Source organism: Phasianus colchicus, chromosome 7 (genome assembly GCF_987193195.1).
Source record: "Phasianus colchicus chromosome 7, bPhaCol1.hap1.1, whole genome shotgun sequence".
NCBI classification, from domain to species: domain Eukaryota; kingdom Metazoa; phylum Chordata; class Aves; order Galliformes; family Phasianidae; genus Phasianus; species Phasianus colchicus.
Genome location: NC_143442.1, coordinates 9923676 through 9948789, shown reverse-complemented (window position 1 = coordinate 9948789; position 25114 = coordinate 9923676). Strand labels below are relative to the sequence as shown.

The following is a 25114-nucleotide window of genomic DNA, read 5'->3' as shown; positions in this document are numbered from 1 at the left end:
AACATGTTATTAACAACTGTCAGCAGGAGAATGCATTATTACTAAACCAAAAATGTGCATTATTACTAAACCAAAAATGTTTCACATGAAAGCAAACAGATTTAATGCAGTGGCTGATATAAAAGATTTATATCAGGAAGATCCCAAATACTGCTAACTAATGCATGTAGGGCCCCTTCACTTGGAGGTGTTATTTCTCTGATGTAACTTTATTTTTAACTGATCAGAAAAAATTATGCTTGTGCAATGAAAATGTGTGCTGGGGCCACCCTTCAATGCATGTGCTTTGGGTATGAGAATGGCAGGTTTAACAAGTGTGTTACTCTGGAATCCAAGATTTCCTGTTAGGTTTTCATATCACTGATTATGACAAGTGGCATTTGCCACCTCTTACTATTTACTGGGAGTAGTGCTGTGAATCAGATCTTCAAAAAAATTGTGGGCATTTCTCTCCAAACACTTTGATCCAATTGACTTAGGATGGTTATTTTTTGAAGCATCAAAACCAATTCTTTTCTCAGTAGTAATAACTGGGATACAGTTTCTTCCTATTATAGTACAATCAATGAGGCAGCAACAATTCTCACAGTGAGAAAATGTCTACAGATTAATAAGCCAATAACATTCATTCTCTTTGAGAAAGAGAAGCATATTGACCTTCATTGTCAGGAACTAAAAGTTAATTAATATCCATAAGATTTCCTGAAGATTCCTACCAGGGCAAAAGTCTTGGAATCTCTTATAAGTTATCCAAAAGGAGGAAATGTTGACATAGATGCTCACCATACAGAATTTGACTTCTACTTTCTTATAGAAAACAGACAATATGGAATATTTTTCCTGAGAAGGATTTCTTAAGATGACAGAGTATACAGCTTCTATACCCATATAGTATATACTGCTGTGACTTCATAGAATTCAGACTTATAAATCCAGGAAGAATAACTAAAGCAAACCATTTACAGATTTGTGAAGTGTACCCTGAATTTAATGGCATGTCATTTCTGAATTCAACCAGAAATGGCATTTCTTGCTCTTTTCCATGCTAGGAGCAGGAGATCAGTGCTGTTCATCATTTTATAGATTTTATCATATTCCTTTTCAGTAATATCTTTTAAAGCTAAACATTCTCAGTCTATTTAATCTCTGCTATGTAATGTCTTTATTTCTCCAAAAATCTATTCAAAGTAACAGGTGGGATGTTTACAACTGAAACAATTACTCAAAATACAGAATTTATACAGTTGCTAGGATATTTTTCCTTGCTATTTCTTCCATGTAATTCCCTCCACTTTAGTTGCCATTAGGGCTGCTGATGAGTTGATGTGGCAACAAAGACTAGAAGAGCACTTAGTAAAAATTTATCTGCTTATTAGATTGTGATTTCTTTTGGAAAGAACTGGCAAAGATGTACCCATAACTGAATTGTTATGCCCACTCTCTTTCAGATAAGGAACCTCTCTACATCTGAAAGGGATTTCAGTTCATATTGAAAATATGAAGTATACTGGATCAGTTTTATATATTTTGCTCATTTCAGGCAGTCTTCCAGAGACTGAGGATGAGATGTTAGAAAATACCCATGGAATTTCTGCAACCAAATCCTTTTAAAATTAAATATGCATCTTTTTTATTTTTTATTTTTAAGTTTTCTAAAAGCTCTTGCAAAGGCCAACATTCTCTCTGGTTTCCTTGATGTTTTCAGTGCAACAGGAAAGATGCTTTAAGGGCATTTTGGAAAAAAAGGGAATTCTTAAGAACAACAGTCACCATTATTTTAATCTTCCCATTTATTTCCCATTTATTACTAAATCCAGGATTACAAACTTCTGTTTCACTCCTCCTATCCAATTTTCATCCACAGCAAGACAAGCAGTGATTCTACTAGGATGTGGATCAGGGCATGTATCCCTGTATTTAGATTTAATTCCTACTCACACGTTCTCCCAGGGAAGCTGCAATTGATAACGCTGCTGGGAGGATGAGAAGAAGCTGTGGGGAGTGGCTGACTGAGATTGTATCAGTGTCTATAAATAACTGGCAGGAAGGTGCAAAGAAGATGAAGCCAGGCTCTTATCAGTGGTGCACAGGGGCTGGACATAAGGCAAGGGGCACAAATTGGAAAACAAGTTCTCTCTGACCATCAGGAAGCAGTTTGGTGCTGTGCATATGATGGAGTATTGACACAGGTTGCCCAGAGAAGTTGTGAAGTTTCCTCCTTGGAGAGCTTCAAAAGCCCCCTAGGCATGGCCCTGGGCACCGTGCTCTTGGTGACCCTGCTTAGGCAGGAGTTGGAGTAGATGGACCCAGAGGACCCTTCCAACCTCAACCTTTCTGGGATTCTGTGAAATGTGAGTGCATACAAAACTCCACTATCCTGTGGAGCTTTGAATGGCTTTAAACTTCCTTTCATGTCTAAGGGAAAAAAAAAAAAAAAAAAAAGCTTGTGCTTAATTCCTATAATTTACAGCATTTCAAGCTCAAGTACAGAGGTGGAGTATGTTTGGAGCTTGCTGGTGTGGCCCTTCACACACTCCTAAATGACATGTAGAAGGGAAAAGTTGTAATGCTCAGCAAGCAACTAAGAAACAGCTGTAACCTAGGGCATAGCTATACATAAGACAACAATTCCAGAAGCATAATTATTACCTGTGATCATCAACAAATACAAAATTGCACTGAATCCTGACTGCTGCTAAAAAAAGCAGAAAATGCTCCAAGTGGAAAACTGCATTATAAACTTCTGTTTTTCTTTTCTTTTGAGAGCAGGATTAAATATTTCATTTTCCATTAGAATTCTGTCTTTATGTCTTTTTTAGGAACTCACATTGACATCTGAGATAGACATTTGTATACTACGAGCACTTCATATCAAAAGCAGTAGTAGAAATTTCTTATTAAAAAAAAGATCATGTTACAAGATGATTCAGCAAAGATACCTTACCTACCAATGGTAAGACAATATACAGTCTACACTGGATACAACATGACTGCAGGCAAACCACTTGAGAATTTCTCTGCTCTTTGGTAGGCAGCCAAAAAGAAATCTGTGTCATAAGTTTATTGCATCATTATAAAAAACTGAGAACTGAGTGGGCTAGATCTGAACTCATGGTTTTAGCTCTTACTTCTAATCCCCACAAGACTGAAACACACTTCATAAGCCTTATGTGCAGGGGTTAAAGGAACAGAACAAGCTCCTAATACTATGCCTGCAAACAGAAGGGTATGACTGTGGAATCCCAAAGCACTCGTTTATTTCCAGTAAGAAGAAAGTAATTAAAATCTCTGTCACTTACTGCTTTCTGTTGACAGCACAGGGGGAAGTGTGGTCTTAGGCTTTTTGGTCTTTTTCTCAGCAAGCTTTGCAGCCTTTGTGGATGAGGTATCTACAGTCAAAACAAATAATAAAATACAAATTCTATTTAAAAACAATAATGAAAGAACTGTCTGTTTTTATATTTCTGCAGGGTTAGAGGAGATTACTGGTCTTTATTTTTTTCAAGCAAGATTTTCTGCACAAACTTGCTGAAGAATGTCACATTCCTAAATGAAGAGGGAGCAGACAGGGAGAATCTCTGTATGAGAGCAGTTGCACTGAGAGCCTGAGAGAACAACTGAAAAAGAGGCACCATCAAAGCTAGTGGGCCCATTTTGACTCAATAGAACAAAGCACAATTTGCATAAAATTGCTTTAGACGTGGCAGGGAAATAGGGAAGCTAAGGCATCTTTGAAGCATTATTTCACCCTAAAGAATCTCTTTCATGTCATTCTTCTATTCCATTATCTATATAAACTCTATAGACTAGCACGCTTTGAAAATCAGCATTTCCCCTGTATGTTCCCATACGATATAGACACATAAGTAGAAGATGCAAATGTTTTTCACAAAGGTTATCCCACGCAGTGCATTTCAGGTAACAAATTCTAATGAGCATCATTTGTTAGACTGCTTGATCCCAACATTTCTCTTCAGAAGAGAAGAGAATAATCCAATTCAGGATTATGACTGCAGCAATAGCTCTATCAGCTTATAGGTTTCAAATATTCACCTTTCAAATTATTTGTACAGGAAATAGCTGTTCAAAATTTTGTTACTGGGGAAAAGGTAGCATAAACTTTGTGGAAGACCCATTTCAGTCATCTGTCTCTAGGAACCAGAAAAGTGTGAAAATTGTATTCTCTAAAAAGTTAATGGAGAAACAGACTCTCCTACCAAACAATTAAGAGAAGGAGGCTGTGCTAGGTCTGAGTCCAGACACTTAAGATTTTACAGATTTGTCCCATAACTGTTTTGATCATTGAAGTCAAATATTCCTCAGACATAATTTGAGTCCATGGGAACAAAATGGATATAATGAAATTAAAGATTATTTCTGGAATCTAAAAATCATCATCTGGGAAGCTGACAGAAGATTGAGTAGAAAGGAGCAATATGAATTGGTGTTTTAGATCACAATTCTTATTTAAAAATAATTGCTATCCTTCCCCTCTGCCAGTCATGGACATGGACTATCCAGTGGCATTCCCCTGTTAGCCAATTATCCATCTTCTAAGACTTGGCATACAAGAGTGATTGAGCTGCTAATTAATTTGTATTTCCTCCCTTTCACTAGAAAAAACAAAGGACTGAAAGTCAATACAAAGAATTGAGAAGCCATATGTAGTAGAGTTGAAACAGAATACTAGCCAGGCTTCCACTCTGAATTCTTACATGCTTTTAAAGAATGCATATAGCTAGGAATCAAGTCCAGCTCTACAGTCCTTGTGAAATACAGAGAGCAGCAGGAGAATATAGATTATTCCACAACGCAAACAGAGTTCTTGGGTCTGTACTGTCTCTGCTCACGCTCCTTTATGGAGCGCACTCAATTTCTGTATAGACTAAAAAGTTGAGAGAAGAAGTGGGCAGAGATACTTTTTGTGTACGTGGTTCATAAAGGCTGCTACTGGGAAAGGATAGGAAGGAAGGATAAAATTAAAGAGGATTTTTCTGTATCCAGGAAACTACTTACCTTCCACAAGCACTTTGCAAACACATTCTGCTTTTCCTGCTGCATTCTCTGCTACGCATTTGTATTCTCCCCCATCTTCAGGCATGACCTTCTCAATGGTTAGTGAACACAGTGTCCCTAATACAAAGGAAAGAGAGACCAAATAAGAGAGACATCATGATGCAGTCCACAAAACAAACAGAATGCATGAAACGAACCATTCCTTTCCTACAGTTGATATTAACTGATAGAAAAACATGTGTTGACCTTAATAATTTAACATCAGAGTCAGAACTTTATTAATGCTGAAATAAAATAAAACCACATGGATACACATCACTGCTCCCCAGGATTCCCCAGCAAGTTTGCTGATGACACCAAGCTGAGTGGTGCAGTCGATACGGTGGAGGGAATGGAGGCCATTCAGAGGGACCTTGACAGGCTGGAAAGCTGGGCTCGGGTGAACCTAATGAGGTTCAATAAGGCAAAGTGCAAGGTTTTGCACTTGGGCCGGAAGAACCCCAGGCACCTGTACAGGCTGGGGGGAGTTGTCCTTGAGAGCAGCTCGGCAGAGAAAGACCTAGGGGTCCTGATAGATGAGAAACTTAACATGAGCCAGCAGTGCGCTCTGGCAGCCCGGAAAGCAAATGGGATCCTGGGCTCCATCAGGAGAGGGGTGGTCAGCAGGGATAGGGAGGTGATTGTCCCTCTCTACTCTGCTCTTGTGAGGCCCCATCTGGAGTACTGTGTTCAGGTGTGGAGCCCTCAGTACAAAAAAGACATGGAGATTTTGGAAAGGGTCCAGAGGAGGGCCACGAAGATGATCAGGGGGCTGGAGCACCTCCCCTATGAGGACAGGCTGAGGGAGTTGGGTTTGTTCAGCCTGGAGAAGAGAAGGTTGCGGGGCGACCTCATTGCAGCCTTTCAATATCTGAAGGGAACTTACTCCCAGGAGGGGAGTAAACTCTTCATAAGGGCTGATAATAGCAGGACACGGGGAAATGGTTTTAAGTTAAAAGAGGGAAGATTTAGGTTGGATGTTAGGGGGAAGTTTTTTACTAGGAGGGTGGTTAGGTCCTGGAACAGGCTGCCCAGGGATGTTGTGGATGCCCCGTCCTTGGAGGTGTTCAAGACCAGGTTGGACGAGGCTCTGGGCAACCTGATCTAGTAAAGGTGTATGTTTGGTGGCCCTGCTAGGCAGGGGGGTTGGAACTACATGATCCTTGAGGTCCCCTCCAACCCAGGTCATTCTGTGATTCTGTGATTCTGTGATTCTGTGATTCTCAAAGCTGCAGCCCTGAAGAGGTTAGTGGATAATGGTAGAGAAGACTGAGAGCAACGTCTTTGCTAATGTTCTTTGTCTTATAGCAGGGAAAAGAACTCCTCACTTTTTCGTTTCTCAAAAAATGCTAGCATAAGCATCCATGTTTGAAAGTAGAATGTTAGCTTGCTGGCCAAGTTTAAAAATGGAACTGAGAGCCACTTTGTTCTGCCTGAATTCATCAAAGAATGATCATCTGATATTGTAAAGCATTTGTTAAAAAGTCCAACATAAAATCAGTAATCAAATTTGTCATTGCAACAAATTCGTTCCATTTGAAACTAGAAAGCAACATCTGACTTCAGTGGGTATGTAGAAACAGGATGCGACATAAGCTCGGTAGTGACCAAAGGGAGTCTGGTATGACCCAAGGGAAATACATTTCCTCTTAAAAAATAAAACTCTGTGAACCAAAACAGAAGATGTTCCCACTGGTTGGGGACAAGGAAAGAGAACTGTGGTTCACCTAATTCCTTACGTCCACTTGCATTACTTGGAACAACTATGTGCTTTGCTTCCCAAGGAAAACCTCACTTAAAACACTTTTAGCTTCCAAATATTCCTCATTAATTGTTGTCTTTCTTTCTCCATTCTTACTGGAAAGCCTGACCTATGCCCTAAACACAGCCTGAGATAGTGTGCACTTCAGACAATGTTGTTCTCTTGCCCACAATGCCTCCACTCTCCATTTATTTCAGTCACAGTAGTACCTTCTCTTTTTTCTCCATTTACCTTTCTCAGTCTCTCCTAATTGATGGATGGAGAGTTTATCTTTCTTAGACACTTTCTAAGAGTCTTTACACATAGGGAAATTTCCCAGCATCTGTTGTCATTTTCCATCTTTCTTTCTACATTAACTGGAGGCTACCTTCTACTTTCCAGAGTGCCTGATCTCAGGCTCCCCATCACCACTATCACTTGTAATGAGGGAGATGGCATTAGAAAAACACTGCGAGCTTAATGGCTCCTCTTGGAGACTAGACTGCAGCTCTGATGTGGCAATTATGCTTTTGGTACTCAGATTTTTCCTCACTGTAAAGCTGGATAATATAATATAATTCAAAGCAAATCTTATAAAAAATTTTCAAACCGTTTCTCCATAAATTTGCTTTGCCAGAGACACATGGGTTGGAAAAAATTGAATGTTTCCCTCCTCCTCATTCTCCACAAAATCAAGAAGCTCTAAATAATGCCAATTTCCCCCCTGAGAAACAATGTGAAAACTCTCAGGAGCACTGACCCCTCACTCACAGGGACTGTGTTCAGCCAACCACAGCATGAAGAGAAAAGCCATGTGCCTTCCCTGAGTCAGCTCATCTTCATGAGTTAGGCTGAGCCAAAAATGTCACGAGCTGCAGCTCTGTTCCAAATGGAGGAGAGACATTAGAAAAGTATTCTTTCAGGCATCTAGCAAATATAAATTCAGGTGGCTCTTCTGCTTAGAGAAAATCAGAGGGGAAATGAATGATAACTTGTAGTCTAAGAATTTGCATAAAATCTATATGATATGCTTAGAAAAGGTCATGTATTATAACCCAAAAATGCTCTTGCCAAAAAACAGAGACTGTGAAGCAATGATGTGTGATGGAGATCTCACCGATATGCATTCATATTGTTACACTGCTGTCCATACAGCATGCTGCAGCTATATAAGTTAATATCTTACAAGAAACACTTCCTGATGCAGAAACACAACAGAAAGTCTCCAGCCTAACAGTAAGTCATTCTCCACTATTATAGTAAAATCTAGAATTTTGGGATTTTCTTATGATGATCCTCTACTTGCTATGTGCATTCAGCACTCTTCTAGCTGTGCTTTTAGAACCCAGTATTGGCCAGGCCAGGCAGCGAGGTCTGATCAAAGCTGCATTTGGCTTACTCCACTAAAAAGAGGGTCCTTACGAAATAATTCCAGTCCTGCCCAGTGCAAAAGAATATTTATTTGGCTTTAATGTAAGTCATGTAGTGAACAGAAGAAACCCGATTTTCCAAGGGCTGCCTTTTGTCTCCTGACTTCAACATTCCTACAGCAATAATCTGTATCCTGTTTCCCTTCACTTCAGCATACTCCCCAGCAATCACCTAGGAACAGCACATACATTGGGACTGACAGGCATGTTTCTACCACTGGATGCAATGGTCGCATTCTGCTCTCAGTAGAGGGGGGAGATGAGATAATTTGGGTTATTCTCCTTCATCTAGCTACTAGTATTTGTGAAGATATGAACTACCCAAACAGTGTGAAATTGGCCAAAGATCCAAAGAGGTATTAGCCAGTCTGGGACGGGGGAACAAGGGGAGGCAGAGAGAAAACAGAATTGGCTGTAGAAATCTTTTCTTGGAAAACTACAATAAAACAAATGAACAAATAAACCAAGCAACCAACCAAAAAAGCACAACCACTAACAACAAAAAATAAAAGCAACAAATTGGCAAAACTTGATGAGATCTAATAAGAATAGGAAACTCCCCAGAAGTCCAATGTTCCATGATCTAGAGCAGGATTCCTGAGGCTAGAGGGCCAAATGTCTTTCAATTAAATATTTGGTATTTCCTCTGAAAAAACTCTTTATGACCTGAAATGAGCATATTTTCTCATAACTGGAAGAAAACTCAAAGGTTACTCCAGTTGGAATTCTGAAGGCTGGCACTTCATAAATTCCAGTCAACTAAAATAATTGGCAATCAGTTTTGTCCCAGTATCCCTCTACTTATTTTTTTTTTTTTCCTTTTAGGAACCAGTTCACTGACAGACTTTAAAACGCTATCAAAAACTGTGGGGTTAGAGTTTGGATCTTCCACTTAACAGAACTGATGAAGCTCTAGATAGATCTTAGCAGCCACGGAAGCTTACAATTTACTGGAGGCTCTGGTTTATATACCTAAAGCCTTCCCCTTACATTCTGAGCTATTAAAGGATTTTCTGACTTGCTCAGAAATAGTACAAACCAGTTTAAAATATCTCTAGGCTTCTGCATTCTTTCCATGATACTCTGCAGAAAGTGAACTTCAGATATAAAACAAATATACAAACCAACAAAAAACAGCTCCTGCATCTAATTCCCTGCTCTGGCATCTAGATAGCTTAACTCCTGACTCCTGTCTCTAATACAAACTGAAGTTACTTTGACCCTCTCACTTGTATCCCATGGGACAAAGAGGACTATAGAGTGTTTAGTAACATTATTAAACACTAGGCCATAATAAATTATGTTTAAGAGTCACAATAAATTTATTGAAGAACTCTTTGGTTCACTGGTGTTAATTTTGTAATGAATTGATTTTTTTAAATTTTCTAATAAATTTATTTTCTAATAAATCCTGCACTAACTGTACAGGAAAGTGCAAATATGTGCTACTGCCCCAGTCATGTTTAAAAAGGGCAAGTGGATTTACCTGGAAAGTACTGACTCCAATCAGAATGACAGCAGGCAAAGTAGTAAAAAAAAAAAAAAAAAAAAAAAAAAAAAAAAAACTCACCAGAGTTTCAGAGAAGAAAAAGAGTTAAATATAATTATCGCTAAGTGATAGAATTCAAACTATGTGAAAAACCTATTTTTATTATTCATGAGATTACACACTTAACTGCAAAATATATCTGTGTAATTAGTCATTTCTGAAATATGTGTTATCTCATGTTTCTGCTAGTAATTAATACTATTTTAATACATTAAAAGCATTCACAGAATCGCAGAATTGTAGGGGTTGTAAGGGACCCCTGGAGGTCATCTAGTCCAATCCCCCCCTGCTAAAGCAGGTTCCCTAGAGAAGGTCACACAGGAAAGTGTCCAGGTCAGTTTTGAATATCTGCAGAGAAGGAGACTCCACCACCTCTCGTGCAGCCTGTTTCAGTGCTCCAAACAAACTCTCAAAGTAAGGAAGTTTTTCCTCATGTTTGTAAGTAACTTCCTGTGTTCGAATTTGTGCTCATTGTCCCTTGTCCTGCTGAAGACTTCTGAAAAGAGTCTGCCCCATCCACTTGACTCCCATTCATTAGATACTTACATGCATTGAAGAGATACCACTTTTGTCTTTTCTGCAGGCTGAACAGTCCCAGGTTGCTCAGCCTTTCCCCACAGGGGAGATGCTCTAGGTCCCTAGGATCTTTGGGGCCCTCCACTGGACTCCCTCTAGAAGTTCCCTGTCTTTTCAGAACTGGGGAGCCCAGAACTGGACACAGTACTCCAGATGTAGTCTCACCAAGGCAGAGTAGAGGGGAAGGATCACCTCCCTCAATCTGCTGGACACGTTCTTCTTAATGTACACATTAATGCACTACCTGCAGGTGCAGGTAGAGTTCGAGTTGCCAAAATAATGAACCTGGGGAAAGCTGACAATAGGAGATCATCACTTTTTGGTGGACTTCCTCTGTGACAAGACTGAGGACCAAAGCTATTCAATATTTTAATCTGTGATGTACAATTATATCTACATTAAATGTTGAAAAGCTTACAGACATCAAAGGACAGTTGGAAATGGAAAGAGAAAGAGAAAATAGAGCACGCCTCGCAGACAAGCTAATTTTCAATCTAAGTCCTATTCACTCAAAGGAAGTGCGGTTTAAGACAATGAAATGACAAGTAATACAGCTTAAGACACTGAAATGACAAGCAACAAGGGATGCTCTATTTTCAGGATATTTAAAGGTTTAACACAGAAGTAACAGATATGAGCTCCACTACGCAGTAGAAAGAGGACCAGTTATCTCCAGCAAACACAGCAACAGGAAGATGACCTCTATCTCACTGATGCTGAAATATGGTTCTGCCACCTTTCATAGGGCAATAAACCAACACACAGCAATGAAGAGGAGCATTAAAAAGACAAAAACAAAACAAAACACAATACAAACCAACACAAAATCACCAAACAAAACCCCACTAAGTTCTAGACAAAGTGCATTACTGGGAGAAAGCTAATAGGAGCTTGACTCGTCAAGCCTTAGAAAAATAAAAGAGAATTGACAGAAGCGTCTTTATTACAGAATCAAAGCCATTTTATCAAGCATAAACGGGATCCTTAGCCTATTAAAGAAAGGAAACCAATATCTGGAACCAGAAAACACATACATTCAAATATGTAAAAAGACATTTCTTTGTTTCTAGGTCTAAAACCAAAACACTTAGAATAAGTATCCATTGCAGTAAATTGCCAGAGATTATAGCCAATTCATCTCTTCTGCTATATTTCAATCTACACTATACATCTTCCTGAAAGAAGGAAGCTTCAGAAAAAAATTAGAGTATAGAAATATTGTGGCACATGACAAACACGGAGCTGCGTTAGAACTGATGCTCAGACAATTGCCCTAGACATAAACTTTATGAAGAAGCCCGTTTAGCTGCAGATTCCAACTACTTTCAGCAGTACATAGAAATGTGTTAATTGCACACCAAATTCTTGCTCAACACTAATTGAAACATACAAAAATTCATGGCAGATCCTAGTTAGAATGACACAGACAAGAGCAACTGATAGGAAGACAAGAGATATATTAAGTCACGAGAAAGTTGTTAAGGCATTACTGCTAAGAGGATTACCAACTCTTTATGCTGCCAAGACATTGAGAAATTAAAAATTGCAGTGTCTAACACAAAGCAGTGCAAACTGGGCATTTTCTAAGCTACAGTGCTACTGCCACCCATGCCTATATTAAGTAGTTTTTCCTCAATTTGTACAGTCACATGATACAAAGACAAAAAAGCATAGCAAGGTGACTCAGCAAAATGGAAAGTTTGCTAGTTTGTACTTATATTCACTGTTCATCTCAAGTCTCTAGTCTAGAAAGAATGTCAGCTCCCAAAGCCCTTTCCCTTTTGTGTTCTAAACCAGTTTTTTAACCATGTAAAAAATTTCAATCCAGATTTTCCTATCCAAAAGTCACATTAGGACACTAGCACAGAATACTACTCTGGCAAGTACCATGCAAATCTAAAACAGAATGGATTCTGCTCTAAGGAGTTCACCGTGTGAGGAAGTTTGTTGTTCTGCTCTGTCCTTATAAGTCTAACTCCAACGTAGTGTTTGCTACAGCCTTCTTAAAATCTTTTTTTTTTTCTTCTCAAATAAAAAGCCTCCCAATAGCCTCAAACAAAGACATTCTCTCATATTAAAAACTACCTCTTAACCATACACCATCTAATCTGCCCATATATATGCATGAAGCTCCAAGTTAGGAGCATGCTCCTTTGTTTGTCTGTTACATTTTGAGATTTCACAGACAAAAAAACTCACCAACAATAACATTAGTGCTTATCCCAGAAATAGAATAAACACTCCAACAAATATTTAAAAGAAGAAAAATATGAAGTCATCTTACTTAATTCCTACCATCTCAGACAAGTTGGTGAAAGAAAAGCGGAGCAAGAGCTCAACTTCTTCATAAAAGAAGATACTTTAAGCAACAAATCACTCCATGTCAACTAGCCTACAGTGTACTAATTGGGGAATTATTAGAAGAAATGGGGTAACTAATGAACTGAAAAGTACTAATTTACATTATTTGGAAGGGAAATGAGCAAGTATTTATAACAGAAATGCAAAATGTAAGGACTGAGATTGTTCTTTGATATGTTGTGATTGTAACATTCAGTATTATGCTGCCTAGATTTTGATTTCTAATTGCTAGTGTAAATTTTATCCTGGAATACTGAGTACACTGCAAACTCTAGATTAATTACTATATTACAATATATGCTACACAGTATGCTTGAAGATGAGGCTTTTTTGAAGCAGATTGCATTTTTTTCACTCTCTGAAAACTTTAACAATCATTGATTATTCTAAAGCCCAGTGTTTGAATTTTGGGTTCTGATGGCAAAGAAGTGGGCCAACATCCCCTGCTTTTCTTGCTCACCAATTGCTAAACTGCCTTGGACAAAGACTTTAGTTTCAGCCTATTCAAGCCCAGAGATGTGAAAAGGAGTGTTTTTAACTGGTAAATGGCCTTAGTATCAGATGGGAAGTAAGTGCCAGGGAAAGTAAGCACATAAATGGTGTTGTTAGCTTGCCTATCCAGTTACCTTGTTACACACAAGCACATTTTTAAGTCTGCTCTTCTTTGCCAAATATGTCACTTGTTTTATCAAGTGTTTCTGAAACCAAATTTCATGCACTTATATCTACAATATATTTGTTACCAGGAAATCACTAAACTGACTACACAGACTTCATGTGGCAGGGGGGGTTGGAGATTCATGATTCCTGAGGTCTGTTCCAACCCTGGCCATTCTGTGATTTTGTGATTCATCTGTGATACTCCTCTGGAAAATATACATATGCCATTTTCCATATATGAGAGCTAGTAGTGACCATGAAACATCACAGCAGCTCAGCGGAAAAAAAAAAACAGTTGAAATAGAACACACACATTCCCACTTTTACGATGGAATTTGGTGTGGAACACAAGAGGACTGAGATCATAAGAAGAAATAAAAAATAGCTTTGGATGATTTAAGCCCATTAATTTCAGCTAGGTCCATTTCCTCTAAATTTCCTTCTTTCTCCAGACACTCAACCCTCTTTCAGCTGAGGATGCTGCAGAGGATTATCTGCTGAGCCCATTTAATGCTGCTCCAGGGTTGGCCAAAGGCATTGCTGCTGCAGGATATAACACCTGCAGGCCTGACCAACCTGCCTTTGGGCAAAAGACAGAATACTGCCACTGGCTTGCTGTGCACTACATCCAGTTTTATTGACTCCCTCTCTGTTTAAAGCTCCTCCAAATACTTCCTGTGACACTAATCCATACGGAGAGTTTCTCTATCAAGCTATATTTCCTGATATTCATCCTGAAGTTGTTATTTCACAATCCTAATCTGTAGTTCCAATTATTCCCTCTCCTCCCTTAGTTTATTTGACTACTTACATGCTTCTAATTATAGGAAAAGAGAAAATCAACTTCTAATAAAATTGAAACTTACTTTAAGTATCATGCATATCTACTTAATTATATATGATAGTAGTATAATAATGCAGGTAAACCATAAGGACAGTTTCTTTGCTGGGAAATTCCCTGAAAAAAAAAACCAAAAAACAACTGTCCTGAAATAATGAGTTCCTCATCCAATGGTGACCTTCACTCTTCACCTCAGTGGAAAACATGCGGAGGTGGGACATCCTGACAAAGTGCCAGCTCTGTTATGTTATATAAATCATGAGAGTCACCCTGTCTAGACAACTAGGTGGAACATGCCACATACCCAGCCCAGGCAAGTGGATGTTTTCTGGGCCTCCCTTCAGGATATTTTCTAGTCCAACCCCCTGCTCAAGCAGAGCCAGTTAGGAGGTTGTCCAGAATCATGTCTAGACAACTTCTGAATACCTCCAACGAGAGAGAATCTGTAACCTCTCTGGTCAACCATAGTACCATTTCATAAAGCAAATATGAACCGGGGGATTGGTCAATTACTCAGCTTCTCTCAGTCAAGAAAACAACTTTCTACATTACCTCAGCACCAAAGATCTGATGCTCCAAGAGGCTCCCCCATGGCTCATGGGATAAACTGATCCTTTATAAACCAGCAACTGGAATCCCTCTGACAGAGATGCTATCTTGTGTACTCTGAGAGGAGATGTGATCTTTGAGATACATGATTTCATTTTGAACAGCTCCAAGAAAACTCTTGAAATCTTGCTATTTGTACTTTTTCCCATGTAAGGGTGACAAAAATATAGTTTCCCACTTTCCTGATCCTGTCAGTGCTTTTCACAAGGCTGGTGTTTCCTCCAGTCAATTTCTTCTCATACAGATGAGATTACCCCTATTCCTGTAGGTCCCCTCTTGTAAAAATCATCATGTGCTCACAAACAGAATTCTCACACTACTTTAGACATGTACACAGTGCACCTGTTAGCATTTCCTTCTCCCCATCTTTAGTTTATCTCCTTAATATTATATTCAGATATTATTACTATGTTTTCTTCTATCTGAATAAAATATTTTTTCTGCCTATATCCACTTAAAGAACTCTTCATGCTTCAGTGCTTGGCTCACTGAGTGGTAAACCACTGTGCATGTTCATTTGATTATCATTTAATAGTATTGAAAATACTCTGGATTAAATGAAAGATTCACAATTTTGAGAATAGATCCCCATGTCAAACTATGATTCTTATTTTATGTGTGAACTTTGTTAATATGTACAGGACAATGTTATTCTCCAAATAATTTGCTATGTGTTTTATGAAACAAATATGAAGTAATGAAATTTTTCTGTATTGTCAGAATCCTTCCTATTTTTGTCCCAAGGAAAATATATTTTGTCTAGATACAATATTAAATTTCATCCAGAAACAATCTAATTAGTTTGGTTATCCAGAATGTGGCATATAAAAAATGACTCAACTTGACCACAGTAAGTATTCTCTGAGGACTTCTACCAAATTCTGTACTGTCCTGAAATTAATTAAAAGTCATCATGCCAATGATGGACAAATACTTGAGTGTCTTTAAAGACAAAGCATGTATTTAATACCCCCTGATGGGATATTAAATGCACTGGAAATCAACTCTCAAATCTGATGTAGAGTATATAATCCAAAGATGTAGTAATTTCCTTCTATAACACAATCTCTCTTCAATTCTTAATGCAATAAAAGCCTAAAATATTAAATATACAAAAGAATTAAATCGCAATTTGTAAAACAGCAATAATATTGTTTCCAGCATTTTAAATCTTTAAAGTTTAACTAAAATAAATGTAATGTACCAGCATCTTAAACAGTTTTAGCAATGTAACCAGCATTTAGAAATACAAGTACAACTTTATAAAAATTACATCTGCAGACTGTTAAAGGAGAATCTGTAAGAAACGTCAAACAATACTGTTCCTTGTATACTTCAGTGAAATAACATAAAAGTTGCATCTGGAATCAGTTACTGGCACAGAACTTAAATAAAGTATTGCGTTACCTTTAACAAGCTAAATATTATTAATCATGAGTCAGATATAACAGAGTGCCACCCAGCTGGCTTGTAATTCAATTAATTTACCTTCCTGGGAGATGACAATGGACTTGGATGATTTGATGACTTTGCTGTCTAGGGTCCAGGTGACAGATGCAGGGGGATCAGAGGAAATTCGACACTGTAAGACCAATTTTTCGCCATCTGCTACTTTAGCATCCTGAAGCTTCTCTGTAAAGGATGGTGCTGTTCCTTTGCTTTGTGGTGGTGTTGGTTTGCTTGCTGCTGGTTTGCTTGCTGCTGGTTTGTTTTCAGCTTTTTTCCCAATTATTCCTCCATCCACCACTGCACATCCATGTTCACATTTCCTGTCATTCTTCTCTTCTTTTTTCACTAGTGGTTTGGGAGCAGGGGCTTCAGAATTGGGGGTGGCATTCTGTGCTTCAGAACCAGCACGGGCATTTGGTGCTGGGGTGCCAGCGCTGCCATTCTCTGCAGGGGGCTTCTTCTTTGCGCCCAGCACAGATCTGAAATCTGTAACGGCTGGTTTAGGAGGTGGCACCTTCTCTGGCAGTGGGGTTTTTGGGGTGCCTTTCTTGGCCAGCACGGAGCGGAAGTCCACCTGCTGAGGAGCATGAACTTTCCTTTCCTCCTCTGACAAGGTCTTGGGTTTGACCTGCCGCTGCAGGTTTGCTCGGAAGTCCATTTGCTCGGCTGGGATTTCTTTCAGATCCTCCTCAGAAAAACTTTTGGTGCTGACTTTCTTGCCTAAAATGTCACGGAAATCAAGCTGTTCAGCTTCCTGCTGCCTCAGGCTCTCCTCTGTATGTTCCCGAGTTTCCACCCGCCTCTTCAGTACACCTCGGACGTCCTCCTGCTCTTCCTCAGCTGCTCTGCTTTCACCACTGCTCTTTTTGAAGGCACTTGTTCTACCAAATGTTAGTGCACCATGATTCCCACCATCTCTTCGCTCTCCAGAGCTGGCTGATTCCCTCCCACTATGATCGAAAAAGAAAGGAAAGAGACAGCCAGGAAAGGGGCTGGTTTAAAAATGTCAGAGAACAATCTCAGTGCAGGAACAAAATGTGTTTATAGAAGGGGAGGTTGATTAGAGGAGCACACTCCATTAGTTTATTGCATCAATGATGACTTCAGGAGCCATATAAGGGCACAAACAAAAAAGATCTTCTCTACTCTGGCTTGGTAAAATGTGCTTAGCCTCTATGATGAAAACAATTTGTTGGGTCACATTTGGGGATTAGGTTGAACAGCAGCCAGCCTGGGTCTGTAAGGGCAGAGAATTAACGGAGCAAAAAATAGAACCCACCCATGCACGTCCCTGGGAAAAATACTCACTCTCTGAGCATTTCTGCTCTGGAAGCTGAACTCTCTCGCAGCATCAGAGACACCTGGCAGCTGCATTCTCCAACTTGGTTCCTAAAATGTTTAAACAAAATCACAAAAGCTGAGGTTTCTCCCTCCAAAACTGTAACTTTCCTCAGCTCAGTGACAAAACAGCTCAAAGCCAGTGTGGCATTGTAGTGGTTGACTAAGTGAATTTGGTCTCATTTTACTCAGAGCCAAGCTATCTCAAAAATATCTTTTCCTGATCTGTTGCTGTCTACACTGGGAACAGATTCTCTCTGAAGAAAAATCAAAGCAATTTACAGAATGAAACAGCTGAAGACAAGCATGCTAAAGGAAAACAAACACAAAAGCTTGGAAATTGAGGCAGAGGAGGGGGCTATTTTGCAAAATTGAAAATTTTTCCAACTCTGCCTCTTGTTTATTTATTCAAGCCCAAGCTCTTAAGTTTCCTAATGTTAAGATATTAAAAGCAGGGTCTCATTTCCTTCCCTCCCCCACAGCACAACCAATCAGCAAATCCCATCTACATGGATTGCTCCAGCCTGGACATGTTTATATTAAAAAACATAAAAGTGTCACCATATATGGTGCTGAGTACTTTTTCTTCCTTTTGCAGAGGAATACCACGGATGCCTTTTGAAAAGGGCTCCCATTAAAGAATTCATTAAAACATTCCCCCTACCCCCTCTGCACACTTCCTCCCACAGCTTTATATCATTCTTCTAGTCCCAAACAGCTCTTCTCCACTTAACACAGGAGATGCCAAAAGCAAATTTTAACTCCTCTAGGCACTGCTTCCCTAAAATACTATTAAAAACCTCTGACGTACTCCTTTAAATTTATTGAAGGCTAGAGATATCTTTTATACATGAAAACACTTTTGTGCTTCCTAGTTTAAGCTTGCAAATGGATTGCAAACTCCTGGATGATTTTTGAAAACAAAAACAATTTTTGTTGCTGAAAGTATTTCCTGGGCATGGACAAAAATTATGTGAACTGGGGAGAGGAAAGGAAGAGGCAGCTTTTTTTCCCCAATGTTGTTCTTTCAAAAAGCTCTTGCTAGATTAGAACACCTTTAAGTTAGATTTGCCCTAAAGTTTAAAACATAGACCTAGGAGTATCTTTCTGTTAGTTTCCCATAAATGTATTTTCTGATGTGCTTTTAAATAGCACATGGGAATACATTCCTAGATATGGTTCTGTTTATGTGACTAAGTTATAATTCAACTCAGTTGCAACTTGCAATGGAGTCATGTAGGAGGTAACATCATTAACACAAATGCAGCAAAAACTTGTTTTTGTAACAGCAATTTGTTCAATCACCTTTTCAGATGGATTTCCATTGCTCTCTTTTGTTTTAGAAAATGAAATAGGGATCGGTACAGTGTAGAAATGAAGTCTTTAGTCTCAAGAAGAAATGGCAGAGGTTGGCTGAAGTTACTGAATACAAATCTTGAGTTTCTATCTGACTATCATGTGATCTCCTCAGTTCAAATCCTGCTTCCAGTGAAACCAAAAGGAGTTTAGTTTCTGATTTTAGGAGAAGGAACAACATATTTTTTTTCCTGTGAATTCAGTTGCAGGGTCTAAAAAAGTGAAGTTGCTAATACTGAACAACTTGGAGATCACAAGATAGAAAAAGAGAAACAAGCTAAGAAAAATTAAGGACTGGGATGATTTAAATGCAAAATTCAATCAATAATATTTCTGGAAGCTTTGTAAATATTTTTTTCATTTATACAATTTCATAATGTAAGTAAGGCAAAATACATAGGGAAAGTTAGGAAAATGAGTTTTCCAGTATACAAGGACTACTTCAAGTCTTTCAGGTCTCTGCTGTTTTGAGTCTTGGCAACAACATTACCTCTGGAACATGAAGTTCTCTGTGTTGGGATTTTATCAAGAAAACCCTAGACAAAGACAAACCACAGTGGTTTTGTTGTTGTGGAATAATATAAGACATGGATAAAAGCTAAGCTTAGTAGTTATGCTGCAAACATTTGTCTGAAAGTGTTGAATTGTGCAGGATTGTTCTGTATAATGCTCATGCACATGATCTAAGAAAACAAAACAAAACAAGACAAAAAGAAAAACAACACCACCAAAAAAAAAAAAAAAAAAAAAAAAGCCAAAACAAAAATAAAGAGTCCCAGCTGCAAAGCCTGAAGCAATTTTAAAAATAGCTCCCTGTCCTATTGTAGGATCAGTTCTCCCTGGAATGGCTTTTATGTTCAAAATATCTTGAAATATTAGTTTCTTGGCAGAATCTACTCAAATATTTTCAATGAAATGAACCTTAGATGAGACTTATTGTTCATGTATTCCTAGGAATCACTCTGGAAGAAGAGGAAAAAAATGCACTGCTAATTACAACATGGGGACATGCTGGGAATTCCAACTGGCCTATCAAGTGTGAAACAAGTATTGCAGAGCAAATTACATCTTTAAAGATTGAACTGACAATGACAAATAAGTTGATCACTAGTCATAGCTGGTGCTTCAGTGCAGATACCTGTAAAGCTTCAGCATGAAGTTTTGCAACTCTTTTGTGAGTTAGTTTAAGAGAAATATACTTTAGAGCCCTCTGAAGTTTTCATCCTAAAGAAAGCAACTGATCTACTGGATCACAAATTTAGTGGATGTAATACAGAGCAGCTTTATTGGCTTTAATGTGAATCCACTGACTTACCTCTCTTAAGGGTGCTTATAGCTAATCATTTTATTTGCATTTTGCAACACTGAGTGGGAGAATGGAATGGGTAGAAGTTGTGGCTTCCTTTTCTAAACTTAGACAACGTGTTAAGAGCAGAGAACTCTGTGCTACACAAAGACAGAGCTATATTTACTGTGGTGTAATGAAAGGTAATCTTACAACTGCTTTCTGTATAACTTGAACTGGTGAGTATTTGAGATACTAGTAATTAATAAGATGAATGTTTACATCTGATTTTAATCACAGTATCAAAATCTCTAAATAAGGTTAATCAATACTAACCAAACTTTTTTGGCAGATGGCGAGAAGAGAAATACTCAGCTTCTAAGAAGACAAAGGTTAACAAAGCAGATGATTTTCCTAAGAAACTACAAGAGGATTTCTGAGGTCTTGTGCTGACTCTACCATTACAAAGATGAAGGCTTTGCTCAACAAACTCAGTCTCAGCCCAGTACTTCCAATTTCTTTGCTTGCCTTTGCACTTAAGACATATATATCGATTGAAAGAAGCACACTGGGATAAAAGGATCCTAATGCTGGTATCACTGGAAGGATGCAATGCAGAGGAGAAGAAAAAGATGCCTGTGATTTTCTGAATTAAAAATTGATTTTTCTTTCCCATTTCAATTGTGATGGTTTCATGGAGACTGATTTCTTGCTCCTAAATTATATGGGTTGGCATTTTGCAAGCATGCTCAAATCTCAACAGATAAATTACAGCTGTGCGTGTAACTATTTTTTGTTGTTATTTTCTTGTTGTTGGTATTTTTTTTTAGTGTAGATATTTATGCAAGACCATTCTTGGAGGCTTGAGCAAGAATAGGCCCAGTGGAACACTATCAGGACAATTAAAATGAAAAATGCAAGTATAGAGAAATGAGTGTAAGCTTAAAGCCAGGACCAGCAGAAGTTAGCATGACAGCTGCCTCAGAAGTCAGACTTACTAATTTGTTATACACCAAAAGGAAAGCAAGAACATATCCTAAGTGATATTGAGGGGAGGAAAGAAAGAAAGCCAACCAGCAATTATTGATGAATCACGTGATTCATCACACCCTTGTCAGCTCACTCTGATGAAAGAACTGAGAAGATCTTTTGTTAAACCCCACTTTTTAAAACCAAAGTTTTAATTTGTGAGCAGGCAACATTAAAGGAGAAACATGAAGATATAAGAACAGAATTTAGGACTTAGAATAACAGAGAATAGGAAAACAATTAACATTGGTAGGAAACTATGACCAGACTAAGCAAAGGAATTGGAGAGAGAATGACTCCCTAAGAGCAGCTATGCAAAATGCTTCTAAAATTAATTTGTGAAAAGGAGCTGAACAGTTAATTTGAAAAGAAAATGACTGTGATTTGAAATAGCCCACTGTATATTGTCAGCTTCTCTATATCCTTAGCAAATCGACTTGTGCAATAGCTGAGAAACCACATTTTTTAATGGACTTTGTAGGAGTTTCTGAGAGAAAGACACTAAATGCAGTTCTCCTACTCACAGATACAGTTAAGATAGCTTCTGAATACATAAACAATTCTCAATCAACTATTAAAGACATATGTTGGCAGTTCAAAATCTATACAGATGAGATTATTTTCTGCTGACAATTGTTGTAGCTCTACTGGAAACATGACGTTATATAGCTAACATTTAGCTCCATGAATATTCCTTAGGCAGACATAATAATTCTGATAAAATAATTCACTTTTTGAATTTTGTACTAGTCTGAAGGATATGAAACAAATATACCTTGTTAATAGTGGAAAAAAAAAAAAAGACAAAAAAAAACATAAAGCAGACAAGTGCAAGTGACACAGAACTGAAATTGTAATGTTTTGTAATACTGCACAATTTCTGTCTAAACTGTCTACTGGACTAGTCAGCTTGGACTAAAAAAGTAGCATGTGGAGCAGAGAACTTTCTTACAGTATAATGAATTCAATTGTCCATGACATTTAAAAACATTTTTATAAAGAAAGTGACAAATATTAGCCACGTAAGGCAATACATCTATGCACAGTAAATAGCAGAGGATTATGACATTTGACTGTCTAAAGTTGTACATTTCTGTTTCTTAATCCATCAGGCAATATGTAATTAGGCCCCATCTTCACCATTATAGTGAAAATGCTACAAGCTCTTTGTGAAAGGTAAAAAGAACCAACTTCTGTATAAAATTCAGACATTTCAAAAACAGTAGGGAAACATTTTCTCTGCTTAAATTTGTGGATCATCCAATCTAGTGGAATAGGCCTCCTGGTGAGGATGTTCTATGGAAAGCAGGCATCCTTACAAACATCCAGAGAAATGATAAAAATGACCCCCCAAAAAATGACTCAAATAGAAACATAGCTTATGGTTTCTCCTGCTAGCAACCCAAACTGATTCCCACATTGCTGCAACAAAGCTTTATTTTTTCAAGATCCCAAAAGAAACTGTACGCTATTTTGTCCTCTCTGACTCTTCTTGTATTTCCTCTTTCTGTTTGATTAGATCTTTTAATCCCTCCACAATACTCAGTTCCATTAGTACTTTATCAATTGGTGGAAATAGAAGGGAATTGTTTGGCTCAGCAGAAATTGCAGCTTTATGGTAAATATAACTAATTGTTCCAAGGGAACAAACTCTTCACAGTAAACATACCTGAGCTGAATTTCATATTGCCCTGCATGATGAGACTGTACATTCCTCAAGATCAGTGTGAAGATATCTTCATTTTGCAGGATTTCACAGCCTGTTCCTGGTGTTATTTCTTGCCCATCTTTAAACCAGTGAACAGTGGGGAAAGGATCTCCAGCAATGGCACAAGATATAAGGACATTTTGCCCAGCAGCTGCTGTCACTGATCTCGGTTTGCTAATGAACCAGGGCTGAATGCCATCCTGAGGTTCTGCAGTTTACAAACAGAGTTTACAAATCAAGAGAACATGCCAAGCTTGAAAGTAACTAATAAACTAATTTCAGGTGAAGCAAACAAAGCAAAGTTGTTTTGAACACTCAGGGTATAAATTTTTAATCTGAAAATAATCCAGGCTTTAATTTTGGAAGTCACTTAATGTTGGTACTAAAATTAATCATTTACTTGGCACTTGACTGGCTCGATATAGTATATTAAGGACAAAACAAAAGGACTTTAAAGCTGCCCTAAAAGGAATCCTGAAGATTTGTCCTTAGAGAACATGGGTAGGAATAGCTTTAAGGGCAACTGACAGTACTATGACTGCTGTTTAGTTCAGAGATCATGTAATAAATCATTAACAATTGCATAAAACTGCATTTAACTCAAAACACATGACCCTAAAGGCTAGAGCTCAGGGAAGACAGTGACAACATTGCACAGACCCACCCCCTGAGGCAGAGCTCTTTGCAATGCTGGAGTTAAGATCCTTTATGCTAAAAATAGTAAAAGCACAAGTAATGACTATAGGAAAATAGTTGGCTTGCAGCAAGATTAGACAAACTCTAGGGTTATGAAGGTAATGAATACCCAAATCACAGAAGGTCTGTAAGTACTTCAGTGTTTGTGCTGTGGGATTTATATCATACACGAAGATTCAAAGTCCTATTTTGTGTATCCACTTCTCAAATTGCAGAAATCACATGTTCCTCATTAGCTACTGTCACAATACTAGTGTTAAAGCAGAGATACCTGGCTCCTAAACAGCTTTTCCAAATAGCCAGTGCTTTAATTAGACCAAAAAAAAACCAAAACAAACAAACAAAAAAAAAACAGCAAAAAAACACATCATTAAATGGTTTACATTAAGTTCATAGCTAAGTAAGCCTCATAATTATCATCTGAAGCTGCACGTTGCAGAAGTTTTGCACTGTCCCCAGGAATAGGACTCAGGAATGCATTTTTGAAATAGTTACATAATGTTCCAGAGTGAAATCATTTTCTTGAACTTGCTTCTGCTCAATATCCTTTTTTATTCAGATGCATGGACTGAAAACTCCTAGCACCCTTCAAAAGGGACCTTATAAACACTCATCTGCTTTAAACAGACACTCCTCCAAGCACATTGAAGTGATTTCCTTTTAGTATTCCCTGTGTTGGAGAAGAACTTTACTTACCTTGCACTGTCAATGTAGCCTGGGTTTGTGTTTCTCCTAATTCATTCCAGGCTTCACAGGTGTATTTGCCTGTGTCTTCGGGAAATACTTCCTGGATATACAGACTGTATTCATTGCCTTTCTTCTCAAAGTGAAAATCTTCTGTCTCCTGGATTTCTTTCCCATTGTGCAGCCAGATAATTTCAGGGCATGGGTTAGCTGAAAAACAGGAAAGAACAAAAATCAGAGACATACACAACTCCCCCCTAGCTCTGATTAAGAAAATGACAAAATTCAGTTGTTTTTTGCCTCCTGACTCTGCACTGTCATTTTCAAAACTTTCAGAAATTTCACTAACTCTGTTCATGCTGCACAGCATGGAACAGTTTTAATTCTGTATTATCAGAGTTAAAATATAATTGAATAATGGAAGGAAGTATATAATAAGGAGGGGAAGTGATTTCCAGTTACCACAGTGTGAGCTGTCAAGGATTTCTATTACCAAAGTTCATACCAGGTCTGCTTTCTTCTACAGCATTAAGTCTACCCCAGCTGACAGGAATTCAATCTTGTTCAGTTCAAAACAAAGGTTATTACATGTCCTCTGAGACTTAGTTATAGTTCTGTAACAGGACTTGATAATGACCTGAAAATTATTATTCTCGTAAAGGAACATTTGCACAGGTCTGAACATATTAACATTGAACAACATTCATCCAGCCTGAAGAATAGACTAGATAGTATTAGTTTTCACTT

General features: G+C 38.2%; 1 protein-coding gene across 4 annotated transcripts in view; it reads right to left on the bottom strand.

The window, feature by feature from the left end:
• Nucleotides 1–25114, bottom strand: part of MYLK (myosin light chain kinase) — a 181186-nt gene that overhangs the window by 51463 nt on the left and 104609 nt on the right. For all 4 annotated transcript variants that reach the window (XM_031590646.2, XM_031590647.2, XM_090143655.1 and 1 more), the window contains 6 exons: nucleotides 24380–24577; nucleotides 22949–23195; nucleotides 17580–17660; nucleotides 16311–17221; nucleotides 5017–5133; nucleotides 3300–3389 (listed from right to left, as the gene is read on the bottom strand). In XM_031590646.2, coding sequence (XP_031446506.1) covers nucleotides 3300–3389; nucleotides 5017–5133; nucleotides 16311–17221; nucleotides 17580–17660; nucleotides 22949–23195; nucleotides 24380–24577 — 1644 coding nt within the window. The remainder of the gene's footprint in view (nucleotides 1–3299; nucleotides 3390–5016; nucleotides 5134–16310; nucleotides 17222–17579; nucleotides 17661–22948; nucleotides 23196–24379; nucleotides 24578–25114) is intronic.